At 36.7% G+C, this 17,081-nt stretch overlaps 1 protein-coding gene across 7 annotated transcripts in view; it reads left to right on the top strand.

Moving 5' to 3' along the window:
- The first annotated feature begins 2,375 nt into the window (after positions 1 to 2,375).
- The window catches only part of gria2a (glutamate receptor, ionotropic, AMPA 2a), a 28,147-nt gene continuing 13,441 nt past the window's right edge, over positions 2,376 to 17,081 (top strand). For 4 of the 7 annotated variants that reach the window (XR_006250806.1, XR_006250810.1, XM_043238052.1 and 1 more), the window contains exons 1-5: positions 2,489 to 2,694; positions 2,899 to 3,039; positions 13,544 to 13,783; positions 15,712 to 15,908; positions 16,060 to 16,113. Coding sequence is in view for 5 of the 7 variants with exons in the window: in XM_043238052.1 (XP_043093987.1) it covers positions 2,622 to 2,694; positions 2,899 to 3,039; positions 13,544 to 13,783; positions 15,712 to 15,908; positions 16,060 to 16,113 (705 nt within the window). In the remaining 2 variants the exon portion in view is untranslated. Of the gene's footprint in view, positions 2,695 to 2,898; positions 3,040 to 13,543; positions 13,784 to 15,711; positions 15,909 to 16,059; positions 16,114 to 17,081 lie in introns of all 7 variants that reach the window. The other 3 variants (XM_043238055.1, XM_043238054.1, XM_043238053.1) reach the window with 3 other exon arrangements.

The following is a 17,081-nucleotide window of genomic DNA, read 5'->3' as shown; positions in this document are numbered from 1 at the left end:
ATATAGTATCAGGTGACCATAAGTGCCATTTTCCCGGACGTGACCTTGCCAGGATTTATGTATTGCTTTGATTCAAAGTACCTCGAGAGCGCTTTGAAAGCATGAGCAATCGATGTCACACGCTGATCGGTCTGCACGCAAACAAAGACAAAACAAAGATATTTTAGGTAATATAGAAATCCTGGCAGGACGTGTCCGGGGGAAATGGCTCTTATAATTCAAAATGAAAGGATGGATGGATTCATTGATAGGTGACCGGTGAGTGGGTAGATAAAGAAAGAGTTAGTTGATGCAAGGACTGGATTTGTGACAGCTTGTTGTAATGCAAGAAACATTTCATCAAACAGACACGCACCAAAATTGTGCATAATTTGCATATTAACTCGAATCTTTAATGTGGAAGTAAGCCTATGGGCAAGATTTCCGGTTCATTAGCCGTTATGGGAAATAATGAGAAGAGTAACAACTTGCCGTAAACTGTACAGCAAACATATGTGTTTAAAGGGTAATATGGTAAGCCACACCAATTTGCAATAAGCCGTGATGTTAACACTAACATATCAATTCAAGCATGCTCTTGTAGAAAAAGTGGTACTTGCCATCGCCGAACTTGAGCGGGGTAGCTAAAATGATTAGAATTTTGTTAACATGAATTGAACAATTTTAACATGTTGCTAACATGACACTAGCCTGGTTTTAACAAGATTCTAACATGCTAAACATGTTACGCTAACTAGCACAACATTAACCGTGCAGGCCTACACTGCAGCCTATAGCACGTGTGAAATAAAAGAAATAAACTTTTGTATTAGTGCAGGGGTTCCCATTCATGTTATTAGTAAAAAATGTCCTGAAATATCAATAAGATCACAAAATCCAATTTTGTTTTTGATCCGGATTTAATCCTCTGTTTCTGTTGTTCAAATTTTTCATTAAGATTGTGATGCCGATTAAAAAACAAAACAAAAAAACTGGTTTACTCAGTGTCACACCCCTGGGATGTTTTGTTTTCATTCACCATGTGCCCCGTGTGAGCTAGTTTTCTGTCATTGTATAATTGATATGTTCAGGTGTGTCTTGTCAATTATCCTCGTTTACCTTCCCCATATAAGTTTGGTTATGTTCAGTGTTTGATCGTCTGGTTTTGACTATGTATATGTTTGGTTCCTGGTCTTCTAATGATTCTAATTTCAGGCTGGTGTGTGTGATCATGATTGGAAATGAACTCTGTATTTAGGTAGTTCTTTAAGAACAGGATTGGACACCGGTGGTTTCTGCAGTTGTAGGGTCAGACTTCCACAGCTCTTCACTGCTCTCTGCTGGTCAGCCCGGAAACTACTTAGACGCCTGCAGGTATTTAATAGCCAGATTTATTGGACAAAAACTGCATCTAGTGTCTCCTTCAATACTTAAACCGCTTGTTTTGTAAAATCATGGTTTATTTATATTTGCTGATACTGTGCCGTTCTGAAATCTGTGCACATTCTTGTAAATGCCTTCTGTGATCTAAATTACAATGTTGTAAATTTATACTTTATTTCCAGTTTCACTTTTGTTAGAAAAGTATGTCATTTAAAATCCATATCTTCCTTTTCATGAAAACGGCTCACAAGACTTTTCAAAGAGATACAGCCAGCATTTGAGCCTGAAAAGAGTGCTTGATCTGTGCGTATTTCTCTCCTTTTCCAGACAAGATTTTTTTTTTTTTTTTTTTTTGGAGGAAGCATATTTAGGCTAGAAGATAAAATGCCTTAATGATGGATTAGTTTATTACAGCCAAACATCATTTACCAGAACATGATTTGATGAGCTATGGTAGAGTGGTTTCCTTGAATTATTGTAATGTTTTTTTTTTTTTTGACGGCACCCATTCAGTTACTTGAACTTCTAAACTTTCTGACAAACACCTACATTCACATGGGTGAGTTTTTATATCTATTTAATACTGAGATGAACTAGGTCCTTTTGGTTAGCAGGTCCTTGCTCCATCTCTTCATCCAAGGTCTACAGTCTGAATAAAGGGCCCATTCTATTCAGTAATATGTGTATGTCAGTTATTGATTAGCACGGAGAAAGGTGGATAAGCTGTTCTTTATGCGTTATATTTCAGAAGATGGGGAGCCCAAACCTATTGGATTTCAAGAGAACATCTGTCCCGCTCCGCCTATAGTGGACACTCGCTAGGCGTTTTCTAATTCAATAAATTCATAACAAGAAGAAATCACGCGACATTAGATTTAAACTAATGAACAAGATCGACGAATCGTTATCCTATTCACCTAAACAGCTGAGCCAATGTCCAGGCGCGAGCGCCGCCTCTCTCCACGCGCGTTTCAACACGAGAGCGGCTTCGGCTCCGCTCGGCTTTTTTCGTCTTCATCAGTATTCTTACCGTGTCCTCTGAGTTGAAACGATTCTCAGGGACGGAGCCGCAAAGGAGGAGGGCAAGACTCCCGCATCATCGCGCCCGCTCTTTCCCTCATCAGCACCGCGGTCCGTCGAGAGCCTCTGCGTTTGAACTGTGCTCAATTTTAACATGTGTCGACGACTCTCCGCGGTGCCCGCTGTTTTGTGAACAGTGCGCGTTTCGTGGATGTGGTCGCGCGGATAAGCAGAAGACGATGATTTTGTCGGGGCTCCTCTTCCCCGCGTTATGGGGACTGGCGCTCGGCGGATCTCCAAGCGTCCAAATCGGTGAGCGCACTTCACCTGTCTACGCCTTTACATCGCGGGCATCTCGGCTTGACGCGTCTGGCGACCGAAATTACGCGATAAACGTATTTTGCACTGTGCGGGATTTTCGCGTAAAGCTAGAAAATGTGTATTTAGATATGTTCTCGTAGGTGTGATTCGTTGTGTGATTCAATTCTGAGTCGTTTGCATGCGTTCTTTTCTCAGGTGGCCTGTTCCCCAGAGGAGCAGATCAAGAGTACAGCGCGTTTCGGATCGGAATGGTTCAGTTCGGCACGGCCGAATTCCGCCTCACTCCTCACATTGATAACCTGGAGGTGGCCAACAGCTTCGCCATAACAAATTGCTGTAAGTCAGCATGGAGTTTTTATCACTTGAGCCATTTCCCCCCCATTTATTATAATCTGCGTGTTGATATGAATTCGCTTTCAGACGCACAGGTGTGATCATAAGGCAGCCGGTTTCCTTCCCTATATTATTCATTCATCCTCCAGTCATGCTGTGTTAAATATTACAGGAGCCTTTATGGCAGCTTCTGTGCCTTTATTCGTAACGCAGAATAGCTATCGCCTTAATACATGTGTTCTATTATTAACGCTGGTGTGTTATCCTCTCGTTTACGCAACGCTTAAAAGGACCGGGGGCTGGTTGTTGGCAAACAGTCGGTTTATCATTCCAGCACTTTGGTTTTAATCAGCCTTAACCGTGTGGCATTTTGGTTCTGTCTGTCTAGATGTGCAGACTGTGCGTTGAGAAGGTAGTGGTTATATAAACCAGTTTTTTGGGGGGATGTGATAATTGGCATTCGCGGGAGCAGCATGATGATGGTTTCCACAGTAACGGAGGAGGAGAGGAGATGGCCCCGTTTTACCAGCATCTGCACAATTAGATGCCCAAAGAAACCGCAGGTTACCTCCCTCGAAAGTATCGAAGTGCCTTTTGTCGTTGTCGGATGTTTCGCGATCGAATTTCTTTATTTTATTCTGCGATATTTATAATTTAAGGGTTTATGACAAGCGAGGCACGAGGGCGTAAAAATGGACCGTCCCTCCCCCACGCATCTTACATCTGAGGCACGCACGGAGACCAGCGTCGAAGGATGAAACGCTTTACGATTAAAAAAAAATGCGATTAATTATTAGTACTTGTAGTCAGTGTAAAGGGTTTGAAGTTTCTTGAAAATTGCTGGCCTTACACAACATTCAGACTCGTTCCATCCAGTCAGATCTGTTCAACGGTTCCGTTCGACGGATTCACAAAACCGGCCTGAAAGATTCGTTCACGAATCGGACCGAACGATTCGTTCGCCAGTTGGACTGAATCGGTCCGAGCAGTTCATCAACTCGTTGATTCGCTGAACTGAGAACATGTGTGATTCGTAATGAGCAGATAGAACCTGTGAGTGAACCGATACCTGGAGCATTTCATGGGATTAAAAGTTACTCGTTTGGACGAATTCGAATTGCAAGAATTTTACAAATAAAATGTCTTGGAGATATTCAAGTATAGGTAATAATGTAAATTCTATTTTTATGCATTTATAATGTGAATCAAGTTTGCAACTGGCCACGTAGGGAAGAATGTAGTATACATCCAATACAGTATGCACTAAATACATACAAATAAAAATGCCACATCGGAATACTTCTTTGAAACAAATTGTTCTCAAACGGAGCCACAGAAACGAGCCAGATCCTCCGTTACCATGCATAAAAATTCATTTAATTTGATAAAATTACATCTGTGTTTTTATGAGCTGAATTATGCTTGCAACGCTAAACTGAAAAAGTAAAACGGTGATATGTATGTGCTGTGAATGTTCCTAAATTAATATTTATTTGTATTTATAATATGTCATGTCAGTAACTGTACTATGATGTCATAATGCTAATGAATAATTGACTGTTTTTTTAAATTACTTGCGTTGAAACAAACCGTTCACAAGAAATGATTCATAGCCACTAGTCAAATCTCCCATCGCTGCTCCTTTTGTAAAATGTAGTATTTGGTAAAATCTAACAAGCAGGCTTTAAGGAATGATAATATTGTGTTGCATACCTGTAGGTATGTTCAATTTAGTTTTAACAATTGAATATTTTCAGCTATAATTTCTAAATAGAAATCTATGCATATGCACAACAGTTTTAAGATGATTGGGGTCCCTGAAGATGCATGCAAGTCTGAATGGGCCGTTGAGACGCCTTGCTTGGCCCCGTTACTTTTTACCCAATCCATTAACCGGAACGAGTTGTCTCTCGGTGTGCATGGCTCCCTTTGATGTCAAACACTGATGCTTTGCGATGTGAGCTTCACTGCGACAAGCCTGTGTCTTAACAGCCCGAGCGGCCGCTGATTCATGCGAACGGCCTGCCCACCCCCACATTCCCGTCCCACAGATACATACATCATCATGAATCTCAGCGATATTTCAGGGTACCCGTACATAATTTTTGTAAAAATGCTTGGGCTTTTGATTGTGAGGAGGTGTTTGGAACGGGGGCCTGTGCTTACTGCTTTTCTCCTGCAAATGTAGAAGGCGTGTATTCACTGCACCTGGAAGATGAGCGGGCCTATTATTTTGTGTTGCTGTATGCAAACATGCCTAGACCTACATAATGTTGTATGTTTAATGCACACAAGGGATTTCCTTTACTGTGGGATTTACCCACATGGCGATCATGGGTGTTTCTTTTAAGGAGGCAAGGGAGGGAGTGAAAAAAATAAAGCAAAGAAAATGTTACTAAAATATGATATTAAAATGAAAAAAAAAAAGTGACAGTGTCCAAAAACAACACTTGCGTGTCAAGCTGCACTGGAGGAATCTGTCTCTCTTGCCACCCTTGAGCCCGCTGAGTTTTAACCAGCCTCTTAAGGCTTGCGGTGGGTAATTGAAAGTGAATGAGGGAAAGTCACGTGAGATGAGACATCGTGTCATGATGGGTTATTATTAGATAGATATGAGTGGATATGATATTATTTGATTCATGTGATTTAAATCCCACCTCTGGTTTTTTATACACATTTTCAACGAGCAATAAGCTTGGTGAATTTAAAGCTACAGTACATCTCGGCGTCTGTGACCAGGGTTTTCCCAGCTTTGCTGAGCTGAAAAAAGTTGACTGTCAAAAAAAGCAGATAGTTCACAAATTAAATTATATAGGTTAAAATGTTATTTATTTTATTAAACCACTAACTTAATGAGACCTATGATAATTAATTATAATCAGTGCAAATTTTTTTTATTTAATTGAATTAATTTTTTTTAATTATATTTGCGATGCTGGACCCCAGAATCTTTAGGATATTAATTAAAGATCATGTTCCATGAAGATATTTTGTAAACATCATGCCATAAATGTATCAAAACTTTGATTAGTAATGTGCATGGCAAAGAACTTAAAGGTGATTTTCTCAATATTTTGATATTTTTGCACCCTCAGATTCCAAATTTTCTAATTGTTGTATCTCAGCCAAATATTGTCCTATGCTTTTTTTTTTTTCTTTAAAAGAACTTAAACTTAAAATGAAAAACTTAAAAATAAAAAAAACGTATGTGAGAAAGTTACCTCCTCATTTCATAACACGCTGCATGCCAGTGATGCAGATATATACATCGCACTGAGCAGGCTTTTCTGTGAATGATATCTAAGCATTATTACTTGATATTTGAGTTTGTATTCCTAGAACACCGCAGCCTTTCTTGAATAGTCGGCTTGAATAACACATTAATGTAAACACTGAGCATACTACGCCTCCAGTCAACAAAAACCCATTGTGGTGCAACAACAATTGAAACGCACACCACTGCTTTGTGGATTTCTTGATTCTGGTTGGTTGATCACAGCATTATTCAGATCAAGTTTTTTTGTGCAAGGGGGGCATTGATTAAAGCATTAAGGCGGCGGTGAAGACGTTTATAATGTTACAAAATATTTCAGTAATGGATGTAGAAATGTATCTGTTTCTATAAAATATGAAGCAGCACAACTATTTTTAATTTTGATAATTATAAGAAATATTTCTTCAGCACTAATTCAGCATAAAGGAGTAATGGAAGTTGAAATCACAGCAATATTTAAATGTAAAAATATATTCAAATCTGATATGAAAATAATAATATTTACAGTTTTACTGTGATCAAATAAGTACATCCTTGGTGAATATAAGAGACCTAACATAACATTTTTTTTTTTTTTTTGCTGACCCCAAACTTCTGAGCAGAATTAAATTTTCCCAGTCACAATGATCTCATGTTAATTATTATATATATATATATATATATATAGTGTGTGTGTGTACACATAACAGTTTCTGCTGGCACATATTTATTGTGACCAGCATCAATAAAGCGTTCTCTCTCTCTCTGTCTCACTTCTGCTAAATCTAAATCTGTCTCACAACCACCAGTATGTTGAAGGCAGTACGATGATGTGTTATATGTGTGTGTGCTATATTAAAGATATTCACATCAGCGCATCCAGAAGGGGGTGTGGAGGATTTAGTGCTGAAGACAGGATGAAAAACGAGTGACTGAGCATTTTCTCTCCTTTACTGACAGTCCCTCAATCCCAACAATCTGCAATCACCTTGAGGAACAGAAAGAGAAGTGTGTGGGGGGGGGTCAAGTAAAGCAGGGGTTTATTTAAAGGCATTAGTTAATCAGGAGAACACAGTCGACTCTTGAATGAGGAATGTGTATGTGGTGTGATGCTTTGGTGCTCTGCAAGGAAAAGGGCTCCTTTAAAGTCATTAATGTATGCCTGCAAGGATGACCTGATCATTACAGACGAAACATGCTTTTGAAGGTGAAAGATGATTGCGTGTTGTCAGAACGCGGACGAGGCCATCAATCAGTCAAAAGTGAGACGATAAGAAAGTATTGGGCGATATGACATGTTTTTATTAGGAGGTGAGCTTGTCATTAAGGGGTGTGCAAATAGATAGTTGTTCATGGGTACGATGACTTGACACATTAAGATATAAATCAATTGACGTGCTGGCACATGCTTGTATATGTTTCGGTTAGCATCCATCAAAAAAAAAGAAGAGAAACAGAAGGGGAAGAGTCAGAATAAATATTGTTATATTTAAAGTATGTATTATACTTTTTAATATAAAGTATTTTTCTGTCTGGATTATCTGGGGGGAAAGGCATTACAGCATTTCTTCATTAGATTTCAAGCAAACAATATCTATTTAATCAATATAACATGAGCAAGAGTGTCAAGTCACATTTACATACATCCAATATTATTGTTGAAAGTTCTTAAAATATTAATTAAATCTATTTTCGGCTGTGAAGCAGAAATGCATTTCATCATTTAATAAACCAGCCATAAAAAGGTAATGGTGTCGTTATTCACCTCAAGTTAGTTTGTTGTTAAATTTAGTTAACAGGGTAAATGTTCACTATATATTTTCACTAAGTGAACAGTTTGGTGTTTATGCAGTTTAGTTCCAAAAATAGCACATTGATGGTGCAAGTTTATTCAATTATGAAATGAGTTACTGATGATGTGCTTTTTGACCACAGAATGAAGTTTCGTACCCTCCAAGTAGAAGACACAGAGAAGTTTTGTGAAAATAGAACATTTGTGGTTAGTTACTTGGAATTATTTTTCAAGGGTCTCATGTCAGTCGTGGTATTGAGAGTGGAGAGAGCGATGGTTATTCCCTTCTACACTTTCTGCCGGACCTGAGACTCAAACCTGCAACACATCATGTTTCTTTATGACGTGTGTTTTTCCTGAATCAGATGAAGCAAAGCGAAGTGTGAAACCAGAACTTTCTTTAGTTTTATGGTACAATTTCAATGATATCACTCCTACATTGCAGTGTACGTTTATTTGTGATGTTCATTAAATATTTACTCTGAACTTATGAGGAGAGACTTTGAAGCTTTAACAAAGCACATTTTCTTTCTTAAAGTCTAAATAGCATCTGCATATTCAGATTATAAATGAAAATTAAAATTAATGCCTTGGAACAAATGCAAATGTGGGTGCATCTCTGTCTCATCCAAGGTCAAATGCAGCAACATCCATGTTTTCTGATTGCCACTGATTGACAGATGGGCTGTCTTGTCAATTGACTTTAATGTCTATGCCAATAAGAGCTGACAGATCCAATTAGTTGACAGAGTTAACCCTCTTCTCATAAATGAAAATCTACAAAACTACAACCAAAATGTTCTTTTGTGCATTGCATCTAATGCTATACAATGATTATGGTTCTATGCTAATGGTTCAGTAACAGAAATAAAAAGATGATTGGTTGGAAACAACAATTCAGAGACATTTTATGTCAAGTATGTGCCGAGAGTGTGTTGACGGTGATTGTGGAATAAAGAACTCTTTATTTAGGGTGATATATTTCCAAATACATCTATTATTATATGTTTGGGGAACCTTTCAGAAAACCTTAGAACAAGTATGCATTTGTTTTAAGTATTTTTAGTTATAGCTTGATTGAACTGGAAGAAAATGTTGAAAGATCATTGTCTTCTGGTCACGATTGCCAGTGTGAATATGGCATACAAATTGTCATACTGAAATTCCCTACTGTACTGACAACACGTTTAGACAGCTAGAGCAATTGACACACAAATGAATCCCCAGTGCATGTATATGTGCGGCCCCATTCACACACAGGCATATCCCTTAAGCCCTGATGTGTGGCAGTGCCAGCTCAGACAGCAGCAGGCTCTCTCTACTGTTCCATGTGACTGCTGATCAAAGTCTCATATTTAGCTATCTGACTGCATGCAGACTGTCTGCAGATCACTCCGTGTGAGCACAAGTTGCAGCTGGATTATTAATATGTTTCATAGTTTGACAAGCACGCATATACACACGGAATTAACTACGCAAAGCAGAATATTAAGGGTGTAGCGGTGCACATATTTGTATCAAAATGTTTCTGTTTGTTACGCACGCATTCAGTGCAGTGTGCGCAATCATCACTTCATCTTCATTTTAGTTTTAATGCGAAACTAACATGAATTAACATCTTGTGTATCTTGGAAATATGTGATTAAAACGGCTTGTAATTCAGCATTTCATTTACCTCAGAGTCATCGGTGTCCACAGCTGATCAGTTCAACAGTGAAAAAGAACATTTTGCGCAACATTAGACTAGCTACTCAGTATATTTATCTTTACCTTTTAATGTATGTTTAAATCTTTTTTTATCGAACGACTTATGACAGTCACTTTGTAAATTGTTACAAAACATTCGAATATTTAATTTGCGTTTCATTAAATGACTGCTGTATAAAGTCCAGGTATCTCTTGTTCTTTGAAAGCACAATAATGGGCAAGAGTGCCGACTTGGAAATGGTCCAGAAGACAATCATTGACACCCTCCACAAAGAGGGTAAATCACAGAAGGTCATTACTGAAAGGACTGGAAGGAAGAAATTGGGCAGGAAAAGGTGCACAAGCAACAGGAATGACCTCAAGCTTAAGAATACCGTCAAGCAAAGCCTATTCAAACGCTTTCACAAAGAGCGAACTAAAACTGGAGCCAGAGCATCAAGAGCTCAGACATCAGGAAAATCCAAGAAAACTTCTGAAACAGAAACAGCGTCAGAAGCATCTTACTTGGGCTACAGCTGCTCAGCGGACCAAAGTCCTCCTTTCAGATAAAAATACATTTTGCATTTCATTTGGAAATCAAGGTCTGGAGTCTGGAGAGGCACAGAATCCAAGCTGCTTAAAATCCAGTGTGAAGTTTCTGAAGTCAGCAATGATTTGGCGTGCCGTGGCATCTGCTGGTGTTGGTCCATTGCATTTTATCAAGTCCAAAGTCAATGCAGCCATCTACCATGACATTTTGAAGAACTTTATGCTTCTGACCATGATATTACTGCGCTTGATTGTCCAGCCAGCATGCCTGACCTCAAGCACATATGGAATCTATGGGATATTTTCAAGAGAAAGAAGAGAAACAGTTGATCAAACAACACAGATGAGCTTGAAGGCTCAACAGTGCCTCAGCAGAGCCACAGGCTGATCTCTTCCTTTCTCTCCTCACTGATGCTGGAGTCTGTGCTAAAGGAGCACAGACCAACTATTGAGTTCTAAAACTATTGATCTTTGGAATATATTCTAATATTTTGAGATACTGGATTTTTGATTTCATGAGCTCTAAGCTTATTTTAAGCTAAATTTTAAACAAAAACAGTTTTTGAAAGGTTTTACTTTACATTTAATCAATGTAGAATATATAAAAGTTTCACTTTTTGAAATAAGCTACAAAATAAAAGGTTTTTGAAGATATTATTATTTTTGTGGTTGCACCTGTGGGGGATATGTTCCCCTGATTTTCAGAGTATCGGTCAGTATTTAATGAGTTAATGAGTTTAACATTTCTAATAAAGGGCAATGTTTGCCCCTGGAATTGATTTCCAAGAGCATTTTTTAATTAGCTTTATAATTAATATATTTGTAATTATGTTAAATACCTAATCCTCACTTAGTGGAAAAAGTTATTTGACATAAAATATAACAGATTAATTAAAATAGATTAATTAAATACACATTTAAGCTGCTAAAAGGTAGAATACATGTAATTGCATAATGCTAAAGAGCCTACATAAAGTATGATTATAAATGCTGATTAATGAAATACATACAATTCTCTTCTGTGTTTGTGGAAACAGCATTTCTGGAAATATATTTGATATTCTGGATACAAAAGAAGCTAAGAACTAAGTTTATTGCTTTTTACGCATTAGATAGTCAAGATGTAAGCTTGGTTATTTTAGTAGCATGCAAAAACAAAATGTTTATTTAAACTGGGAATAAATTATATAAAGAAAGCAAAGAACATTTCTAATGACTGAAGTGCACTATGACTACAGTCTAGTGTCTAGTTCTGCACTCTCACTAAAACTCAAAGCTGTTAAATAAAGCTCTTACCCAACTTTGTTGTCTGTGACGAGAGAATTCAGATTAGTGCAGATGAGCGTGCACTCTCTTCTAAATGCATCTGTTTGGCCATTGTACTCATGTTCAACCTAAATGTGGATCAGTGATTATGCAAAGTTACAAAAATGCTAAAAAAAATAAATCTGTTGCAAAATCTACTTTTTTATTTTCATTTTAATTGCAACAGTTATAAAACATTGTTTAACTGTGCAGGGGCATTGTCCCTTTAATTTTGCAACCTCAAGTATGAAATTATACAGTATTGTGCTTGTACTGAAGATTCATCTTGTGCATATAATTGTGCATATCCAAGATGCATTATTTCTAGTTATGTAATTGATGACAGACGCCATTAGCATTTGCCCAGAAGATTTTTTTATAGAGAATATTTTTGTTGTTAAATATGTTGACATAACCTTTCATTTTAATAGTTTTTTTTGTTTTGTTCTGTTTGTTCCGAATACTGTAGCTAAACTACAGTATGTATTTCATGGTTTAATAATGATACATTTTATGTGTCATGTTGTATTCTTCTGTGTGAACTGTAAGTTTGCTTTAGTAGTGTGATGTAAACTAGAGGGTGCAAATTTTCTACTGCAAATTGATTGAATGGGGGGGATTGACTTAGACAGAGATTAATTGTCACCACAAAAATAGCTATGTGAGATAACAAAATGTAGTTATTTTTAATTTAAGCGCATGTACATGTGTACGTGCGCATAGATCTATAGTCTTTGCTCTATACTGGCATGATTTCAGTTAGTCTAAAAAGATGATTTATTGCTTTAGTCTGACTGAAATTGAACTTTTAAAGTGCAGGCATACACACTTAATTCTTCAATTGATTTTTGTCCTGTTTGTCCTGAGTGTACATCATTCAGTGGCTTCTGTCAAAATAAGAGACTCTATATATCAACTAATGGCTAAATACTTAACCATTTAGCAGTAGTTTGAGTTAGTGTGTATATCATGTTTGCATAGATTTATTGTGTTTAAAAAGCCAGGCTGGCTTTAGGAGTGGGCGTTATCTGTATCTGATCCATTTTTTCCTCTTCAACGCTCAGTCACACATTCTCAGATCAGATTAAGCTCAATACTCTCAGACTAGTTTATCATCCAATAGAACTACAGGCAGGCACCGATTCGGCTCTTATGGCCCCTTTCTACGTTTCTGACTTCAACACTAGTAGCACTTTTTTTAATAGTCGAAAACCGTTGCATTTGTATGTTAGTTAAATATTTTCTGTTATGTCAAACGGTGAAAAGTCCTGAAAATTTTCATCTTGAGTATCATGAAGTGAATCCCCTTTCATAGTTCATGACACTTTTACCATATATTTTTCTCACAAATAAGTACTACTGTACTACATTGCCATTCAGTTAAATATTTAAAGAACTAAATAGAACTAAACGTGTGACTTTTGTAACATGATTACGTAATGTGAGCATCTGTGGTTAAAAAGTATATACATTTGTATTTTCTTATCTTGCATTTGCTAGATAAGATCTTTTAGACCTTAAACCTGTTGGCTCCCATTGAAGTCCACTATATGGAGAGAAATCTGTAAATGTTTTCCTCAAAAACCCTGACTAAATCATAAGGATTTCCTCTAATTGCATTGTAAATGAAATCTCAATGTATGGTCAAATAACAGGCTTCTCTCTGGAAATGTAAATAGGACTTCTCTAGTTATTTAGTCTAGTCATTTGCCTAATCATATATATATATATATATATATATATATATATATATATATATATATATATATATATATATATATATATATATATATATACAGTATATAGTCTTTGAGCAAAAAATGTTACTTTTAAGTTGTTACATCAGCCATTTATTAGTATTGGAATTGTATTTTACAATATTTTAGTTACTGCATATTGATATGTTACTGTTTTTGTTTCAGTTTGCTCACAGTTTTCCAGAGGAGTGTATGCCATCTTTGGCTTCTACGATAAGAAGTCGGTGAACACCATCACATCCTTCTGTGAGACGCTGCACGTGTCCTTCATCACACCCAGTTTTCCAGCCGATGGGCTAAACCAGTTTGTTCTGCAGATGAGGCCTGATATCAAGGGTCCTCTCATCAGCCTGGTGGAGTATTACAAGTGGGAGAAGTTCGCCTATCTGTATGACAGCGACAGAGGTAAACACTTTCTCTCTGTCTTTTGAGAAATGTATGCATTTTTAATCTTTTTTTTCCCTCAGCCAAGGCTCTTTTAGAGCTGCTCGCACACACACTTAAACACACATACACTAGAGAATAGAATTCAATCAATAGTCCTATTACTTTGTGGTGAAATGCCTCTCAGAGAACAGGGCATGTGAGTTGGGAGTGCTTACAGATAAGCACATTACAGTCTCTGTCTCATTCTCCCTCTCTGCCTTGCTTTCTCTCTCTCTCTCTGTCACTTTATTTGTCTTTATTTATACATCTTTTAATTATTTAATTTTAAAATTAGTTATATCAGTCATTTATTTCCTTGTTCATTGTGTATTATTTTTGCACTACCAAATGTGACATGACAAGTTTCTCTTGATAAACAATCTGTCTGTCCAAATTAAATTTGAAAGTGCTGTTCGTCATGATAAAATCTTTGCCAAATAGATAATATTTTATGTTTAATGCACTGCTGTGTAAAGTACCATAACACAAAAATAGAAAGAAAACAACTGACAAGTTTCTTTTGATAACCAATTTATATGTCCAAAATGTGAAAGTACCGTGCATCATAGACAATCAGTTAATGAATAAGATCAGAAGTAATATGATAATGAAGTAAGATCATAAAAACAAAAACATTTGTCAAAGTCACAGCTGGTTAGGACGCAGTGTTGTTTATTGCATAATTAAATTACAGTTGGAAAATATATTGAATATTCACATGTTTGCGACAATTTTGCTGGTAAAATAAACTTAAATAAAAGTAACATTGGCAATGCTTTAATTTTTATTTGCCCATTAAGTTTCCTCAAGACTTGTTTCACAGTCTTTTCTTATCTCATGACTTAAAAGTGTAAGCGTGCCAATTGTTCCAAAGTGTCTGTGCATTTCAGTGAACTGATATAAAAGCTTTTTTCAGTCAAGATTTAAAAAAGCTAACATATATTTGTTTGGATTTTTCATATATTAAAATGTATTAATCTTTTAACACTTGAATTTGACCTTTCCAGTTGTTACTGGAATCCAGCTTAATTACTGGATAATTATTATATTTTATTATTATTTTATAGATGTTACACTTATAAAGAGATAGTTAATTAAATATTCAAGAATAATGTTATCAGTTCAGGTTTTGAATCAACTGCTGTGTCCTTTCAGTCAAAACAACGATTCTTCTAATTGGAAATAATTTAAAATAAATCCCTTAAATAATTAAATACGGAGAAAAACTCTATAGAACAAGCATGGCAAAAGGGCTAAAAATATCACTGTATTGTAACTCAGTCTTGGACATTTTCTGTAAGCTCTTACCTTACATTTTTTGGCGGTCTCAGATTTTCTGCTGTTGCGACTATGCTAGCTGAATGCTTTCTGAATGTTTTCGCTATTGACTGGAGCGTCCATGATGTGCTGCATCTCTGGTTGGAGGCTGCGAAACAAATCTCTCCCCCAAGACCTAGATATGAAATCAACCGAGAGAGATAGAGAGAGGGAGAGGAGGCAGAAATGTGCAGTTAGGAGGGAAGCTTAAGAGAAAAGGAGTATGAAAGGGACGATGACCAAAAGAAAGAATGCTGAAATAAAGAGAGCGAGGAAGAGAAATGATAAATGAAGGAGAAAAAGTGTCCCAAGGGGCCTTCTAGTGCAATAAAAATACTCCTGATATCAAGGTCTCTGGGTGTAATTTGGAGTAGCGGTTGATTAAAGTAGAACAGTGGTTCAAAACGAGAGTAACCGTAATTGAGATTGAATCTCATTTAAAAAGACACAGTGAGGCAAGTAGACGTGGGGTTTTAAAGCAATTACGCTTTAGGAAGGTAATTAAAGCTTGGGCAGATTGATGAAAAATTTTATGAAGACATTTGATGTGAGGCACTCACATACACACTGCTGTGCGTCTCCCTATGTAGGTCTGTCTACCCTGCAGGCAGTGCTGGACACAGCAGCAGAGAGGAAATGGCAGGTAACAGCCATAAATGTTGGAAACCTGAAGGATGAGTGGAAAGACGAGGCGTATCGCTCCCTCTTTCAGGACCTGGAGAACAAGAAAGAGAGGAGAGTCATTTTAGACTGCGAACAGGACAAAGTCAAGGACATTATGGAGCAGGTGAATGGCGCTATAAAAACACATTACAGCACACGTGTAAGGTCAGGAATGTCATTAAAAGATGATGTACTGCGTACACCTTTAACATTCATTATGAGGCTCTTTAATTAAATTGCTCTTTTGAATGATTTTTTTGCCTTTTTCTCCTAAGGTGATCACGATCGGTCGACACGTGAAGGGATATCATTACATCATTGCAAATTTTGTAAGTCGTCAATGATGTATTTTTACTGTTGTCATTTTATCCAAAAACGCTAATTGTTTTTGTTCCAAAACCATTTGATAAGCAGCAGGTTCCCAGGAGAATGTTTTAAATCCCATAGAGCTACATTATACAGTTAGTGGGAGCTGAGTCAACTGAAAAAAGTAGTTTTGGAATTTCTTAGTGCCACAAAAATGGTCTCTTTACCATTGCAATTAAAAAATAAAGCTGTACTATTTTGAGAATTAAGTCCAAATTATTAATAATAATTACGTCACATCATTATGAGAATAATGTCATCATTTCAGCTATGAAAATCATACAAAAAATCCAGGATTACCACAGTAATATTAAGTAATATGAAGTAATATTTTGATAATAATGTCAAAATGACAAGAATAAAGTCATAGCAGCATGAGAATGAAGTTGAATTTCTTTGAAAAAATTAAAAATGACAAGAATAAAGTAGCAATACGAGAATATTGTCAAAATATTTAGAGAATAAAGTGAAAAATTATGAAAACAACTTTGAATAAAGTCTTTCTCTGCAAATATAAGACACATGGTATGATTTCTGTTAATAGACCATCATATATTCAAATCACTTGCCAGACCACTGGAGTTTCTTGAGGTGCTTCCAACCTACTCCATTTGCATGCTGAATATAGGCTATACCATCAAAAATATTTTAACATTAGTCTCATAGTGTCAGGTTCTCTAGACTTTTGTTATTGTTTTGTCGTGTGCCATGTGTTCCGTTTGACCTACTTTTAGTTAATTGTCTCAGCGTTTACACCTGTGTCTTGTTTAAGTAATTCCGTAAAGTATTTAAGTCCTGTGTTTTCAGTTCCGTTTGTCCGATCTCGTCTTTATTTGCGTGTGATTTTGTCCTGCCTGACTGTATCTATATTGTTTATTTCATCATCTGAATAGATTAAAACTCTTTATTTTCATTTATGTTCGTTGTGAGC

Source organism: Puntigrus tetrazona, chromosome 1 (genome assembly GCF_018831695.1).
Source record: "Puntigrus tetrazona isolate hp1 chromosome 1, ASM1883169v1, whole genome shotgun sequence".
NCBI lineage: Eukaryota > Metazoa > Chordata > Actinopteri > Cypriniformes > Cyprinidae > Puntigrus > Puntigrus tetrazona.
This window is presented reverse-complemented; position numbering and strand designations above follow the sequence as displayed.